Source organism: Engraulis encrasicolus, chromosome 21 (assembly GCF_034702125.1).
Source record: "Engraulis encrasicolus isolate BLACKSEA-1 chromosome 21, IST_EnEncr_1.0, whole genome shotgun sequence".
NCBI classification, from domain to species: domain Eukaryota; kingdom Metazoa; phylum Chordata; class Actinopteri; order Clupeiformes; family Engraulidae; genus Engraulis; species Engraulis encrasicolus.
In genome coordinates this window covers 12,219,380-12,233,223 of record NC_085877.1, presented here as the reverse complement: position 1 = coordinate 12,233,223, position 13,844 = coordinate 12,219,380, and the positions used below count along the sequence as shown (strand labels likewise).

General features: G+C 42.6%; 1 protein-coding gene across 1 annotated transcript in view; it reads left to right on the top strand.

The window, feature by feature from the left end:
- The first annotated feature begins 430 nt into the window (after positions 1-430).
- Positions 431-13,844, top strand: part of ercc6l2 (excision repair cross-complementation group 6-like 2) — a 37,612-nt gene continuing 24,198 nt past the window's right edge. The window contains exons 1-10 of the mRNA XM_063187690.1: positions 431-968; positions 1,075-1,191; positions 1,455-1,648; positions 3,234-3,395; positions 4,486-4,693; positions 5,599-5,739; positions 6,679-6,795; positions 7,012-7,131; positions 7,529-7,600; positions 8,723-8,868. Of these exons, the coding sequence (XP_063043760.1) occupies positions 693-968; positions 1,075-1,191; positions 1,455-1,648; positions 3,234-3,395; positions 4,486-4,693; positions 5,599-5,739; positions 6,679-6,795; positions 7,012-7,131; positions 7,529-7,600; positions 8,723-8,868 (1,553 nt within the window). The 5' untranslated portion in view covers positions 431-692. The remainder of the gene's footprint in view (positions 969-1,074; positions 1,192-1,454; positions 1,649-3,233; positions 3,396-4,485; positions 4,694-5,598; positions 5,740-6,678; positions 6,796-7,011; positions 7,132-7,528; positions 7,601-8,722; positions 8,869-13,844) is intronic.

Sequence of the window (13,844 nt, the reverse complement as noted above, 5' to 3'; positions counted from 1 at the left end):
GTGTGTGTGTGTGTGTGTGTGTGTGTGTGTGTGTGTGTGTGTGTGTGTGTGTGTGTGTGTGTGTGTGTGTGAGAGAGAGAGAGAGAGTGTGTGTGTGTGGTGTGTTTATGTGAACTGATGCAAGGCTAATTGCTGTACGCAAATACTATGTTTACTGCAATGTGCAATAATGTGTAGTAGGCAATGTCCAATAATTGTGTATTATTCTACAGTAATCTGTAGCCAAGGCAAGCTTAAGAAGACTCCCACTGTGAGGTGGGGTCAAAAGGCGTCAGAGCTACTTTGTAGTTACGCCTAGTCCATTCCCAAACTGCAGATGGCGGTGTACATGTTCAGACTTCTAAGCAACTATTCCGAAGAAGAAGCACCCACCGGGAAGAAAAGTTATTTTGAGCTAGGTAAACAAAATCACGCCCGTGCCCCAAAACCGAAATTAAACAGACTCGCCCGGTTATCATTTAGGAAATATGCCCGGACATATCACCAAGACCCATTGGTTTGCTTTACGCCTGCATGGTCTTTGGGAAGACCGTATTTTCTAACCACTTGTCTGGTGCTACATTACAGAAGCTACAGTGACATGCTGGACACAGCTCATTTTTTTAACTGGTGACGTCTCCTTGTCAAATTAAACTTAATGATGGACGATCAAACGTAGATATCTTGATGCGGAGACAAAACATTTCGCAACTATGTCGGGTAAACATGAAGACCAAAAGGAAGACAAAAACAAATGCAGTCCTATTGCTACTTCACGTGCCAGAGAGAAACCCCTTTTCCACCTCAGCCACACGCCACCTGGAGCATCAGTGTCATATGCACTTTCCAAGTATCTGCAAATACCTTACACGATAAACAGGTACCTGCGGGACTATCAGCGAGAAGGGGCGCAGTTTTTATTTGACAACTACATGAAGTCGAGAGGATGCGTCCTTGGTGATGACATGGGCCTTGGGAAAACCGTGCAGGTGAGAGCCTCACTGAGCCTAAACCGCAGGGGAAAAAGTGGTTTCTCAGTCTCATCGAATATGTCTTGCTTTTTGTTCCGATGTGTGTGTGTGTTGTCTTGGTCAGGTGATCAGCTTCTTGGCTGCTGTGCTGCGGAAAACGGGAACATATGAAGATGCCGAGAAGAATGTACCACACTTCTTATTGTCCCAGAAGTCTGCAGAGAAAAACAAAGTGAAGAAGGTAGTGACCACAAGCAGTGACGGACGGTGATGTATGCTCACCTGTACCTGTAGTAGGCTACCAGTACTCAACACCTCAACTTCATTATGATCCTATCCAAAACAAACAAATTAAGTTGAATCCATGGCATACACTCTGTGATTTGCACTGGCATGAGGTTGAACCTATTCTCCATCCAGAATATGTAGTATGACCTATTTCTTGCCAATTATTAGTAGTGGTGATGGTAGTTTTTGTATTCAGTGGTCCTTTGTCAATTCCAGGTGTACCTGATAATAGCCCCACTCTCTCTGCTTTACAACTGGAAAGATGAGCTGGACACATGGGGCTACTTTAAAGTGGCCATCTTGCACGGCGCTGAGAAGAGGGACGAACTGGCCCGTGTGAAGAAAGGAAGGGTTGAGATAGCGCTAACCACTTATGAGACGTTTCGCCTCTCCCTCGATGACTTCAACAGGTACGGGGTTCACTCACTTGAATAGTGAATACCAGAGATGTGGACTTGTGACTTGTGACTTGGACTGACATGTGACTTGAGTCACAAATGACTCGACTTGAGACTTGACTTGACAATATTAGGAATGACTTGTGACTTGACTCGACTTGTACGCTATTGACTTGAGACTTGACTTGACTTGACAGTTTTAGCTTGCAATGACTTGTAATAGCATTCCAAGTCGTCTGAATATATATATATATATTTTGCATTTTTTGCATTTGCATTTTTGCAAAATGCATGAAAGAAAGAAAAACTAAACGATTTACCCTTAAACAGTACCAGAAGGCCTACTATTTTTGTTTAGAACCCCTTACGAAAAGCGTCCATGGTTTTACTGTAAACATGGTTTTACTGTAGTAACCATGGTCTCTCTATAGTACTCTGAACCATCCATAGCATCGTGGGAGTTGGACTGAAGATCACAGAGTTGCAGGTTTGAATCCCACCCTTAGGCCTACCTCTCCTTACACATCCATCCATGACTGAAGTGCCTTTGAGGAAGGCACCCATTCCCACATTGCTCCAAGGACTGTCACCAATATGTGCGTTGGATAAAAGAAGCGGCAACAAAGTGTTATTTAATGAATAATTGAAAACCGTGGTAAAACCATGGTTAGTTTTCAGCGTAAAACCATGGTTCATTTTATAGTTAAACCTAGTCAAACCAAAAAACAAGCCGAACCATACTCAAAAAAGCATGAAATCATGGTATACCATGGTCAATTTTCGTGAGGGACATGACTGGCAAAAGGGGACATGAGGTAATGAATGTATATGACCAAAAGTAATTGTCAATATTGCACATACAATACAAGGTGACTTGTTAAGGACTTGAAAAAAATAAGACTTGGACTTGGACTTGACTTGGCTTTGGCACGACTTGGACTTGGACTTGATCAAATGTGTCTTAACTTCTGACTTGATTGGAAGGACTTGAGACTTACTTGCGACTTGCAAATTAGTGACTTGGTCCCATCTCTGGTGAATACTACAAACCATTAAATATTTGAAGACTTTCATTGTTGTCATTTCACAGTTAAGTTTTACCTGTACATTTCATTATGAAAGGCCGTGTAGAACACACTGCCTGACAAAGGTAGGTCTGACTTGGAAGGTGGGGACATTAATATGGCAAATTACCCGGGTTAACTATTTTTGCATTACATTTGCAATAATTGGTGGGGACAAGTTAGGTTCATCTCAAAAGTGGTATGGACATGTCCCCATCATCCACACCTAAAATTACGCCCATGCCGCCCGATACTCGACTGATAGTCTCTCTGCTGCCACGCCACGCTCTAGTGTGTATCTGGCCTTAGATGGCAAGCAGCAGCATGAAAAATTCGAACAGTTCCCTTCCAGCACAGGTGACTTTACTGAATAACTGGTCTATCTATCTGCCTTGCTCTTGTGATCAGCTGACTCAGAGCTCATTACATCACATTTGTGGCAGATTTTCTACTTTTTACCCACAAGGTTAATTGCAATGGTTAGCCGGTCGTTGGTCAGTGATTCTGTCTGTGGTGTTATTTTGTGTTTGTAGTGTTAACTGGGCCGCCGTAATCGTGGACGAGGCACACAAGATAAAGAACTGGAAGTCTCAGATCACCAAGGCCATGAAGAAGATGAGGTGCAAAGTGCGAGTGGGCCTGACGGGAACTATACTGCAGAATAACCTGGAGGAACTCTACTGTGTCATGGACTGGTAGGACTGCTTCCCCTCTCTCGGTTTCTGTTCGATTCTGACCAAAGACTGATTCATTACATTGCATTACACTTGGATGAGTATTAAGATCTTAAGTCCACCTCCCTAACCATTAAGCCATCATGGCTGCCTGAATATTCTTGAAATGTGCCCGTAAAGAACTTGGTTGTGTGTCACGGTCAGAGACTGAACTTAATATCTAAATGTGTCCATGGGAAAACAACCCGTCACAAAATCATAGGTTTCTTTCTGGCCTTTTCAGTAGATTCATTGAAACTCAAGCTTCAAAAGCCTTTTCTGAATAAATGAGTAATAGCCTTCAGATAGAAGGGTCTCAGTATGTAGTATTAAATACTTAGTATTTAGTATTAAAATATGCTGCATAATATTACAATTATTATATCAGGGGCCGGATAAGACGGCCTCAAGGGCCGTAAATGGTGGAAATGCAGATATACTGTAGGTGTAGGTTCATGGCCAGTCATGGGTAAGCGGTTAGGGCGTCAGACTTGTGGCCCAAAAGGTTGCTGGTTCGACTCCCAACCCGCCAGGTTGGTTGGGGAAGTAATCAACCAGTGCTCTCCCCCATCCTCCTCCATGACTGAGGTACCCTGAGCATGGTACCGTCCCACCGCACTGCTCCCCAGGGGCGCCACTGAGGGCTGCCCCCTTGCACGGGTGAGGCATAAATGCAATTCCGTTGTGTGCAGTGTTCACTTGTGTGCTCTGGAGTGCTGTGTCACAATGACAATGGGAGTTGGAGTTTCCCAATTGGCTTTCACTTTCAACAAAAAAGGGGGTTCCACGCGCTTCTGTTTTTACATCTGGTGCATCAACGGGAGGGAGGCAGGTAATCTTGAATGAAGAGAAGACACCGGAGCAGCTCAGATGGGATGCTTTTTCTTTTTAATTCAAGTGCACAACATGTTAATTCAAGTCCCTAACATGTTGTGCACTTGAATTAAAAAGAAAAAGCATCCCATCTGAGCTGCTCCGGTGTCTTTCACTTTCACTTCACTTCAGGATCCCCACCCCTGATGCATCTCAATTTCAAGTGTCTGCCTGTGTGTATGTCTGTTTTAAACACCAGGGCCATCCCGTGGTGCCTCGGGGGCTTCCGGCAGTTCAAGAAGAACTTTGCGGAGCCCATCGAGCACGGGCAGAAGCACAGCGTGACCAAGCGGACCCTGGCGGTGGGCAGGCAGGCCGTGCAGCAGCTGGCCCAGAGGCTCTCGGGGAAGTTCCTCAGGAGGACCAAGGCCCTCATCAGGGACCAGATGCCTGCCAAAGACGACAGGGTCAGTTGCACTTACTTAACCCATTGATGCGTAAGGCACCTGCAAAAAACACCTGCTAAATGCCTTAGCCCTTGTTGGGAAAAGGTGCCCTCAGCACCCTCCAAAGCAAATAAACACTAAATAAGTTGTGTTTGAAAGCTAAGACCCTCATCTTGCATTAGAATTATGTTCATTCTGCTCTAACATACCAACATTTTTAATACAAAATTTCAAATCGCATGAGCCTGAATGCTGTCAATGTTGTGTATACGCAGCATCCAGCATCAACGGTTTAAATGGTCAACGGGGTAATTACAAGAACCTGGCTCAGTAGTAAACCAGCTAAAGTTAACCTTGGCAAAGTGGTAAATCACCTAATAGAAGAGCCTGAAGTCCTCATTCTCTTAACCAAATGACACCCACGGGGTTTCTATTAGCAGGTTTACCACTTCCTGTAGGTTAACTTAGCCAGGTTTATCACTTAACCATGTTCTTGGACTACTCCTCAGACTGTGCAGGACAATTAAAGTGTTATCCAAATAAGAGTTCAATTTTCGCAACGGCATAACATTTCAACCATTATCCTTTCTCTTTTAACGTGCATTTGCCTTGATTTATTATTGTTCTACTAATGCGAGTTTGTATTTGTTTATTAGTACAGTATGCTTGTTTTTCGAAGAAGTAAACTTAATATTTGATAAACATATTTGTACCTTTTTCATGTGGTTGACATTGTTTTGATACAATCATCATCAGAGAGAATTCAAAGTGATAAACAATGTGACTAAAACATATGACTACCATTCTACATAGAGCACCTTTAACTAAAGGACACCCTTGGGCTGTCTATTTGCAGATTTACCACTTAATGCAGGTCAACTTAGGCAGGTTTATCACTTACCCATATCCTTGGACTACTCCCCCAGGTGGTGTACTGCTCTCTGACGGAGTTTCAGCAGGCCGTCTACATCTCTGTGCTGGAGTGCGATGACGTGCAGCTGCTGATGACGAGTGGCCAGCGGTGCCCCTGTGGGAGCGGAGAGCCCCGCAAGAAGTGCTGCTTCACGGTCGGTTTTCATAATAACTTTGAATAATAATAACTTCATTTGTATTGCACAATTCATACAAGACATGCAGCTCAGTGTCCTTAACAGTTAGGTAAAACCACAGCAACAATAATGATTGATTAATTGATTGGTTGGTTGACCTTGACTGCTTGATTGTGTATTTGTTTAATAGTTTATTTGGTTATACTTACAAAGTGCTGCTTTACGTTTGGTTTAGTTGACCTTTCATCCATTGTATTAGGATTATTACCTGTCCATCCCTGGACAGGGTTTGGCCAGGTATTGCAATGGCTCTGCCCGCAGTATGTGTGTGTGTGCGTGCTTGCTTGCGTGCGTTCGTCCGTGCGTTCGTGTGTCGTCTGCAGGGGGATTCAAACACCAAGTTATACACATGGTAATGGGCAGACGCGCACATGCTTGCATGAACACACACACGCCCACACACCCACACTCACAAACCTATGCGGTGTAAAAAGTAGACTAAAAAGGGCTGAGCCGACCCTGCCGTGGCCTGCGCCGGCAACCCGGTTTCGATTCCAGCCCGGGCCATTAAAAATTAAAATTTAAGCTTATTGTACACCTCTCCTTGAGTTGAATGATTCAGCTTTAACTTTCTCCAGAACTTTCAACCGTTCTATGAATATGACCTATATGTATATGAAAATGTTACCTCTAAGCTAGCAGTTAATATTGAGTCCTATGAGACCAGTTAGCCGCCAGTTAGCCGCCGCCAGCATGGCGGCTAACCAGTTAGCCGCCATGTTAATTGCTACCTTGGAGGTAAAATTTGCACGGCCATACTCAGAGATCGGCAGTAAGTTCAGTAGAACGGTAAAGCTCAATCATTTAACTCAAGGAGAGGTGTACAATAAACCTGTTTCCAAAAATGGGACAGTATCACTTTAAAATGCCCCTTATTTGTATACACTTTTTCATCAGACAAATGCCAAAGGAATTCGTGTGCGAGATCTATACTTCAGTTACCTGGCCATTCTAAGAAAGGTTGCCAACCATGTTGCCTTGCTCCAGTCCACAGAAGGCACAAGCAAGAAACAGGTAAAAACCTTACCCCAGAAGAGGAGGGATGCTCTGTCATCAATCAATTTTCTGCTCCGAAAAGACGTCCAGCTGCCCTCAGCTAGCTAAACTCTTTTGATATATCGCATTAGCAAAGATGAGTCAAAAACAGAAATGAGTTTAAAAAATGAATAAAAAGAAGTACGGCATCTTTAATCATGTAGTAACCATTCTCGTGATATGTTGTCATCACAGGAGCAGTATATCCGTGGTGTTTGTGAGAAGGTGTTCCAGAAGTTTCCAGAGTTCGTGGCTCGGTTCAAAGGAGCCTTCTTTGAGGCCATGTCCGATCCCATGTACAGTGGAAAGATGAGGGTATGTGTCTTTAACCTTTAAGCACATTAAGGTAGATAATTAAAAAGTTATGAGGTTTGGTTAAGTTATTAGGTCAAGTTTTAATGTGAATGCCAAATTGGTTTGATGGTCTTGTTGTGTTTTCTCATATACCTCACTTCTAACCGATACAGTAAGTTGCATTTCATCTATTTGTTTTATTTTTTATTTCTTAATTTTAGTTTTTGCAAACTTTAAAAAAATAATAATTGTAAAGCACATTGAATTCACACATTGAACACAAATAAAATCGCCTGGATTTGCCTTACAGTACTTGGCACTCTCACAAATATTGTACAGGCATTTCAACATACACTCCTACAGACCCATGCACAGAGTAACATGTGTAGGCTACTGTAAATTACTCTCTCTCATGTAGGTTCTACAGAAGCTCCTCCGGCACTTTTTTGAGAAGAAGGACAAAGTGCTGCTGTTCTCTCTGTCCACTAAGGTAACAGAATAGAATATAAAACATCTCTTATTTATCATTGTAAGTACAACAAAACTGAACAGTGCTTGTTGATTGAAGCAAAAAAAATTAAATAACAATAATTAAAATAAAAAGGTTCGAAAAGTACTTGTAGATATAAAAGCTATGCTTTGGTAGCCTAATTTAGTGCAGCAATGGCTGCTGCGTGAAAGCCGTTTTTCAGTCCATTTGTTCTGGTAAGCTCCCTTAGGAAACTATAGCATACCAAGGTGAGCTCCTTTACAAAACAAGAGTATACCAAGGTAGGCTTGCTTACAAAATAATAGTGAAATGATGGTATATCAAGGAAAGCTGATCTTATAGTATGTGTTCTTGTTGTGTAGTTGTTGGACGTGCTATGAGTTTCTGAATGGCTGTGATGAAGTGTCAGTTCATCAGGGTTTGATCTCATAATGCTGCTTGTTGTGTACTTATTAGATGTGCTGGAGCGTTACTAGATGGTCGGAGCATCTCTTGAAAATGTGTTTATCTGCCTTCGCAACGGAATTCTCTTTTCTGATTGGCTGATGGGGTGACCATTAATTCTGTGGAATCGGTCATGAGTCTAACGTAGATGCACTTAGAATCTTCTTTTGGAATGCTGACAATATCAAAGGGATAATGCAAGCATGTACATGATCTACGGAAAATTAAATATTCACACGTCTGTATTCCAGACGATTATTCTAGGCGCCTTTAAGTTACACGCGTCCGAGAATTGGTATGGTTCCTAAGACTTTACAGACAGTAATAGATTAAAATGGTCGTTGTGTAGTTGGGGACAAGCTGGAAAGCTACTTCATGTCCGAGGGGCTGGAGTGTCTCTTGTGTACCAAAATGTGTACCATAACGACCATAATGTAACTTAACTAAGTCTACTTAGCTAAATCATAGGTACTAACCTGCACTACATTTCATAGGTCCACTATTTTTCTGCTCTCTATCTGTTCTACATTACTTGTATTACTGCTGTACTCTGCACTGACCCCACACTCTGTACCTGGTTGAATGTCCTCCTTGTGAGTCGCTCTGGTCAAAAGAGCCTGCTAAATGCAATAATGTAATATAATGTGTGTGTACTGTGTTGATTGTTGTGTTATGTAGTTGCTGGATGTGCTGGAGAGCTACTGCATGGCCGAGGGGCTGGAGTACCTCCGTCTGGACGGCACTACCAAGGCCAAGGAGAGGATGGCCATTGTCAAGGAGTTCAACGGCTCCAAGAACGTCAACCTGTGCCTGGTATCTACCATGTGAGTACAAATAACTCTGCATGTACACCAGAAAAGACCTAAGCTACCGAAGTGCCAAGGTCATTGAAGAAATTTTGTCGTGAATTTGCTTTATTCGCTCTGGAGGTGACTTTGACACGTTTGATTTAGCAAATCACATAACGGCTCTGGCTTGTCAGACTAGGACAGTCGAAGATTATGAGCATTCCAATTGGTTTTCACCGAACAGCTTCATAGCTCATTACCATAATATTTGCTGGCCTGGTCACGTCGCAACATGACCAATCAGCAAACGGTGAATGGATGAACGATGACTCGTTGCATATCAGCACATTACATATCATGACCAAACGTTAGGGGTTGGGTAAAATCAGACGTTCTTAAACAATTCAAACTTCAAACTTAAACAATTTGCCCCTCCCACCAGTTCCTCTGCCATTCCAGGCCCTTTGTACTGACCAGGCTGGGGGTGGGGTGCGTGTATGAGTTAGTGTTGCAGCAAGACCAAGAATTGATAGACAGCTCCTTGAGACCATAATGTTTCGGTTAATACAGCCTGATCTCCAAAATTCCGTGCTCCTGGACATGGATGTTAAGGACACGAAATCCGTGTCCAGGAGCACGGATTTTGCCGAAACTCCGTGTTCCTGGACAGGGAATTGTATTCCGTGATGGGCACACGGAAGTGGTTTCTATATTGCCACAGAGATGTGTTGACTCTATCATTAGAAAATACATACCAAATCCTAATCCTAAACAAAATAATGCTATAGCAATTTAAGTTGTGCCCTGACCAAAACATTCCCTAACCTTAGAAAAATCCTGAGAGGCATGGGTTCCGGTGACGTCATGAGCCGTGCGGCAGCTTGAGAGGTTCGCTCCCTGTCCTACATTATTAATTTAAACTTTTAAAAACGAACTAGTCCCCATAGTTTGGAAAATTCGACGCCTAATAGAAAGATGAGTCATAACAGAGGAAAACCTAAAGCCCCGAAGTCAAAGGAAGAAGAAAAATCGAAGTACTTCGCCAAGGATAGCACAACCATGCCAGCTAACCTAGCCAAGACCGGAGAGACTAGCAACTCCACGCAAGTTCCTGACAGTGACATCAATGTCACTATCATAACTGAACTCAGAAAGTTTCGACAAGAGGTAAACGGGACGCTTGAAAAACTCTCTGAACAAGTTGCCAACTTGGATCATACTGTCCGAGGGCTTGGGGTAAGAATGGCCGAGGTGGAGGAACGAGTTGGCACTAGAGATGATATAAAACCCGGAGGATCCGGTTGGAGAGCCGGGTCAAGACCTCATCCGAACAGACCGGATGGCTGGCGTGCATTGATCCGCCAAAGGCGGGTCAGACGGCATTTCATTAATATGTCAACAAAATGGCAGTTACAGCGCGAGAAATTGTGAAACCGGACTGTATCCTCTTTAGTTGACTACAACAGCCAATCTCTAATCTCCCTACTATGCTGTTCAGTCACGAACACTCACTGAGTAAAACTGAACCAACTCCCGCCTCGTCATTCATCGAGCCCGTTTGATCCGTCCAGCCTGTTGTGGCCAATTGAGTCGCGGATCCACACTCCCTATGTGTGTGCTTCTGACTCTTTTGAGGTCTACATTTCTAAATGTTAACAATGCTCTGCCAACGCTTTAACATCTCAGTATGTAGGCTACTCTTAGGGAAATTATAGTCTACAGACGTGACTCTACTATCACTCACTGCGTTACAGCGTACCGTCTTTAAAGACACTGCTGTCACTCCCCTCGTCCGAGTCACTCAGCAGCAGCGCCCTCGGCGACTCGGTGAGACGAATCCTGACTGAGTTGTTGGTAGCAGCGAATCCCCTACGGATCGGATCATCGCTTAAGTTTCGTTGTTGCCAAGAGTGTGCGAGTCGCAAGGCAACTCGGCAGCGGAAGCGAGTGGTCATCTGCTGCTCGCCTCCTGACTGTCCCTGCTCAACTACACTTCTGCTCCCAAATATTTGACTTTTAGTCTTCTTAAATACAAACACACACACATTATTTATTGCAAAATCAGGAACATGCCGTTTCACTGCTGCCAAAGGCTGTTTGAGTTGTGGTTGCATGTTTAGTGAGGAGACCCAGGTGGGTCGGATCGCAGCATGAGTTTAGGAACTGTGACATTCATAAAGTGAGTTTTGTTGATCAAATTGTCTTACTCTTTGATTTATCAACGTGAATTAATAAATGGAACAACAAAGGTGAGGCGCATAGCTACTTAACGAAAGAAACGTTTTAAAAAATACATTATTATTATTTATTTTTATTTATTTTAAATAAGTGATCCGTGTGATCCGAGTGATCCGTCTAATCCGGATACCCTCCTTGGAATGATCCAATCAATCCGGACGCCTCAAAGAGTCGAGTTAAGCACCTCTAGTTGGCACAGTGGAAGATGAGCAAAACCGACACACACAGCTACTGAAGTTCCTCCTATACCGTGACAGACAGCTGGAGGCTCGCTGTGAAGCTCTGGAGAATGCGTCACGTCGAGAGAATATACGGATATACGGAATTAAAGAAGGGTCGGAGGAAGGGGACACGGTGCAGTGGATTGACCAATTTCTCCACGAACTTCTTGATCTGCCGACTGAGTTTGAACTGCGACTGGACCGTGCGCACAGGTCCCTAGTACAAAAACCCACCAGCGAAACGGCAAACCCCAGGTCATTTGTCTTGAAATTCCACAGCTTTCAAACCAAACAACAAGTGCTGGAGAGAGCGTGGCATGAGAACCTAACTTACAAGGGAGAGACAATTACGCTGAGCCATGATTACTCGCCTATGCTACAGAAGAGGAGAATGGAATATGCGGCCATCAAAAAGCAACTGAAAGCGAAACGAATCAAATTCCAAAGCCCCTACCCAGCGAAGCTGAAGGTGTTCACTAAAGATGCTACCCTGGTTTTCGAATCTGCGTGGGAGGCAGCTGATGGCCTGCGGCACTTGGGAATCGAAGTGGAGCTATCCAAAGCGGCACGACTGGAGAGAGATATGCATCGCATGGGCTGGAGTGGGAGGAGCGGCCGTGCGCGGATAGATGGAAACCTACTGCGAGCTATGCAAGGATATCTCAACGTAGAGCTACCACCCGGTGAGACCGTTTTAAACGCCGAGTGATACCTTTTTGGGTATGCACTCATAGAGAACTATGGGGACACTTTTTGTTCTATTACTCTTACTATTAATAAGCCAGCCATTCTTTTTCTCTGTAATTTTCTTTCTCCTCGAAATTAAGCACTGTAAAAAAAATGCGAGGTTCATATTGACTATGCAAGCTTAATGTGTCAAACTAGACAATGGAAATTGCAATCCATCTAATTTAAATATTACAGTAGGTTACTCTTAATTTCTGTCTTTTGGGGAAAAGAAAGAACATTTTGGTTGAGGTTTAAAAATGACATAATGCCTACAATTTTTTATTTTTTACTTATTCAGTTTTATAAATGAAGGCAGTCACTGGTATGTTTGTTCTATATAACCTAAAGCTGGCGAAATTAAGCTAGAAAACCAAATATTCAGTTCACTAGCACCTATTTTCATGTTTTATGAGTATAAACAGGACAGGGCGCAAATACGCCTCTGGTGGTAGGGAGAGACTAAATTCTCACTCAGCAGAGGACATCTGAAGCTTTTTGTTTTTTTTTAAAGGGAGGCCCTCACCTCATGAACAGGAGAGGCTTTCCTCCCATGCTAGACGTTCATACTAGATCAGCAAAGGGTCGTTTAGAGACCCCTGCCTTGGAATCACTGTTTTTTTGTTGTTTGTTTTGTTATGTAAGGTTTCTTTACATTGTTCACACAGGGGGTGAAATATTTGATTTTTGTCACAACATAAGGATACATGGACAATACAAATGGCTGGTGATACCACTAAAGTAATCTCATATAATGTTAACGGGCTGTTAAATCCTATTAAGCGATCTAAAATCCTATCTAAAATGAAAAGAGAAAGGGCTCATGTGGTGTATCTACAGGAGACCCACCTAAATGATAAGGAACATGGAAAACTTAGAACAATGGGTTTTAACGAATTATTTTTTTCATCATATAAAACGGGACACAGAAGAGGAGTAGCAATTCTTATATCTAAAAAAGTTATATTTGAAAAACTGTCTGAAATAAAGGACAAAGAGGGTAGATACATTTTAGTTAAAGGAAAGATAGATGGAAACCTAGTCACATTACTAAACATCTATGCACCCCCAGGAAGCGATATATCCTTCTTTCAAAAAATTACTGAAATGATGATAACAGAAACTGAGGGTCTGCTTTTATGTGGGGGAGATCTCAATGTCCACTTACAACCAAAGCTAGACTGCTCAAGTGGGAAATTAAATGAAACAAGGTTGGTTAAAAACATCAACACACTTTTTAAGGATGTTGGTCTTATTGACATTTGGAGAGAGCTGTTCCCATTGAGAAGGGACTACACCCACTACTCTGCCCCTCATGCCCTATATACAAGAATAGACTATTTTGTGACATTTGGAAAGGACAAAGATAAAATACATTCTTGTGATATTGGAACAATAGATTTGAGTGACCACGCACCTATATATCTCAAAGTTGACCTTAACCTAAGACCCAGAAATACTACATGGAAGCTAAACTCTGGCTTATTAAATGACCCTATATTTAAAGAAGAAATTAGAAAAGAAATAAAGACTTTCCTAGAATTTAATGATAATGGGGAAACATCACCACCCATGTTGTGGGACACCATGAAAGCTGTTTTAAGAGGGAAAATTATATCAATAGCTTCACATAAGAAAAAAGAGAGACAGGGAGCACTTGACAGTCTCCAAAAAAAATTAAAGGACCTGGAGCTAAAGCACAAATTAAACTCAGATAGGAATACACTACAGGAAATTGACAAAGTCAGAACTGAAATAAGAAATATAACTACACATGATGTTAAACGAAATCTTATGTACTTAAAACAAAGATTCTATGAAAGTGGG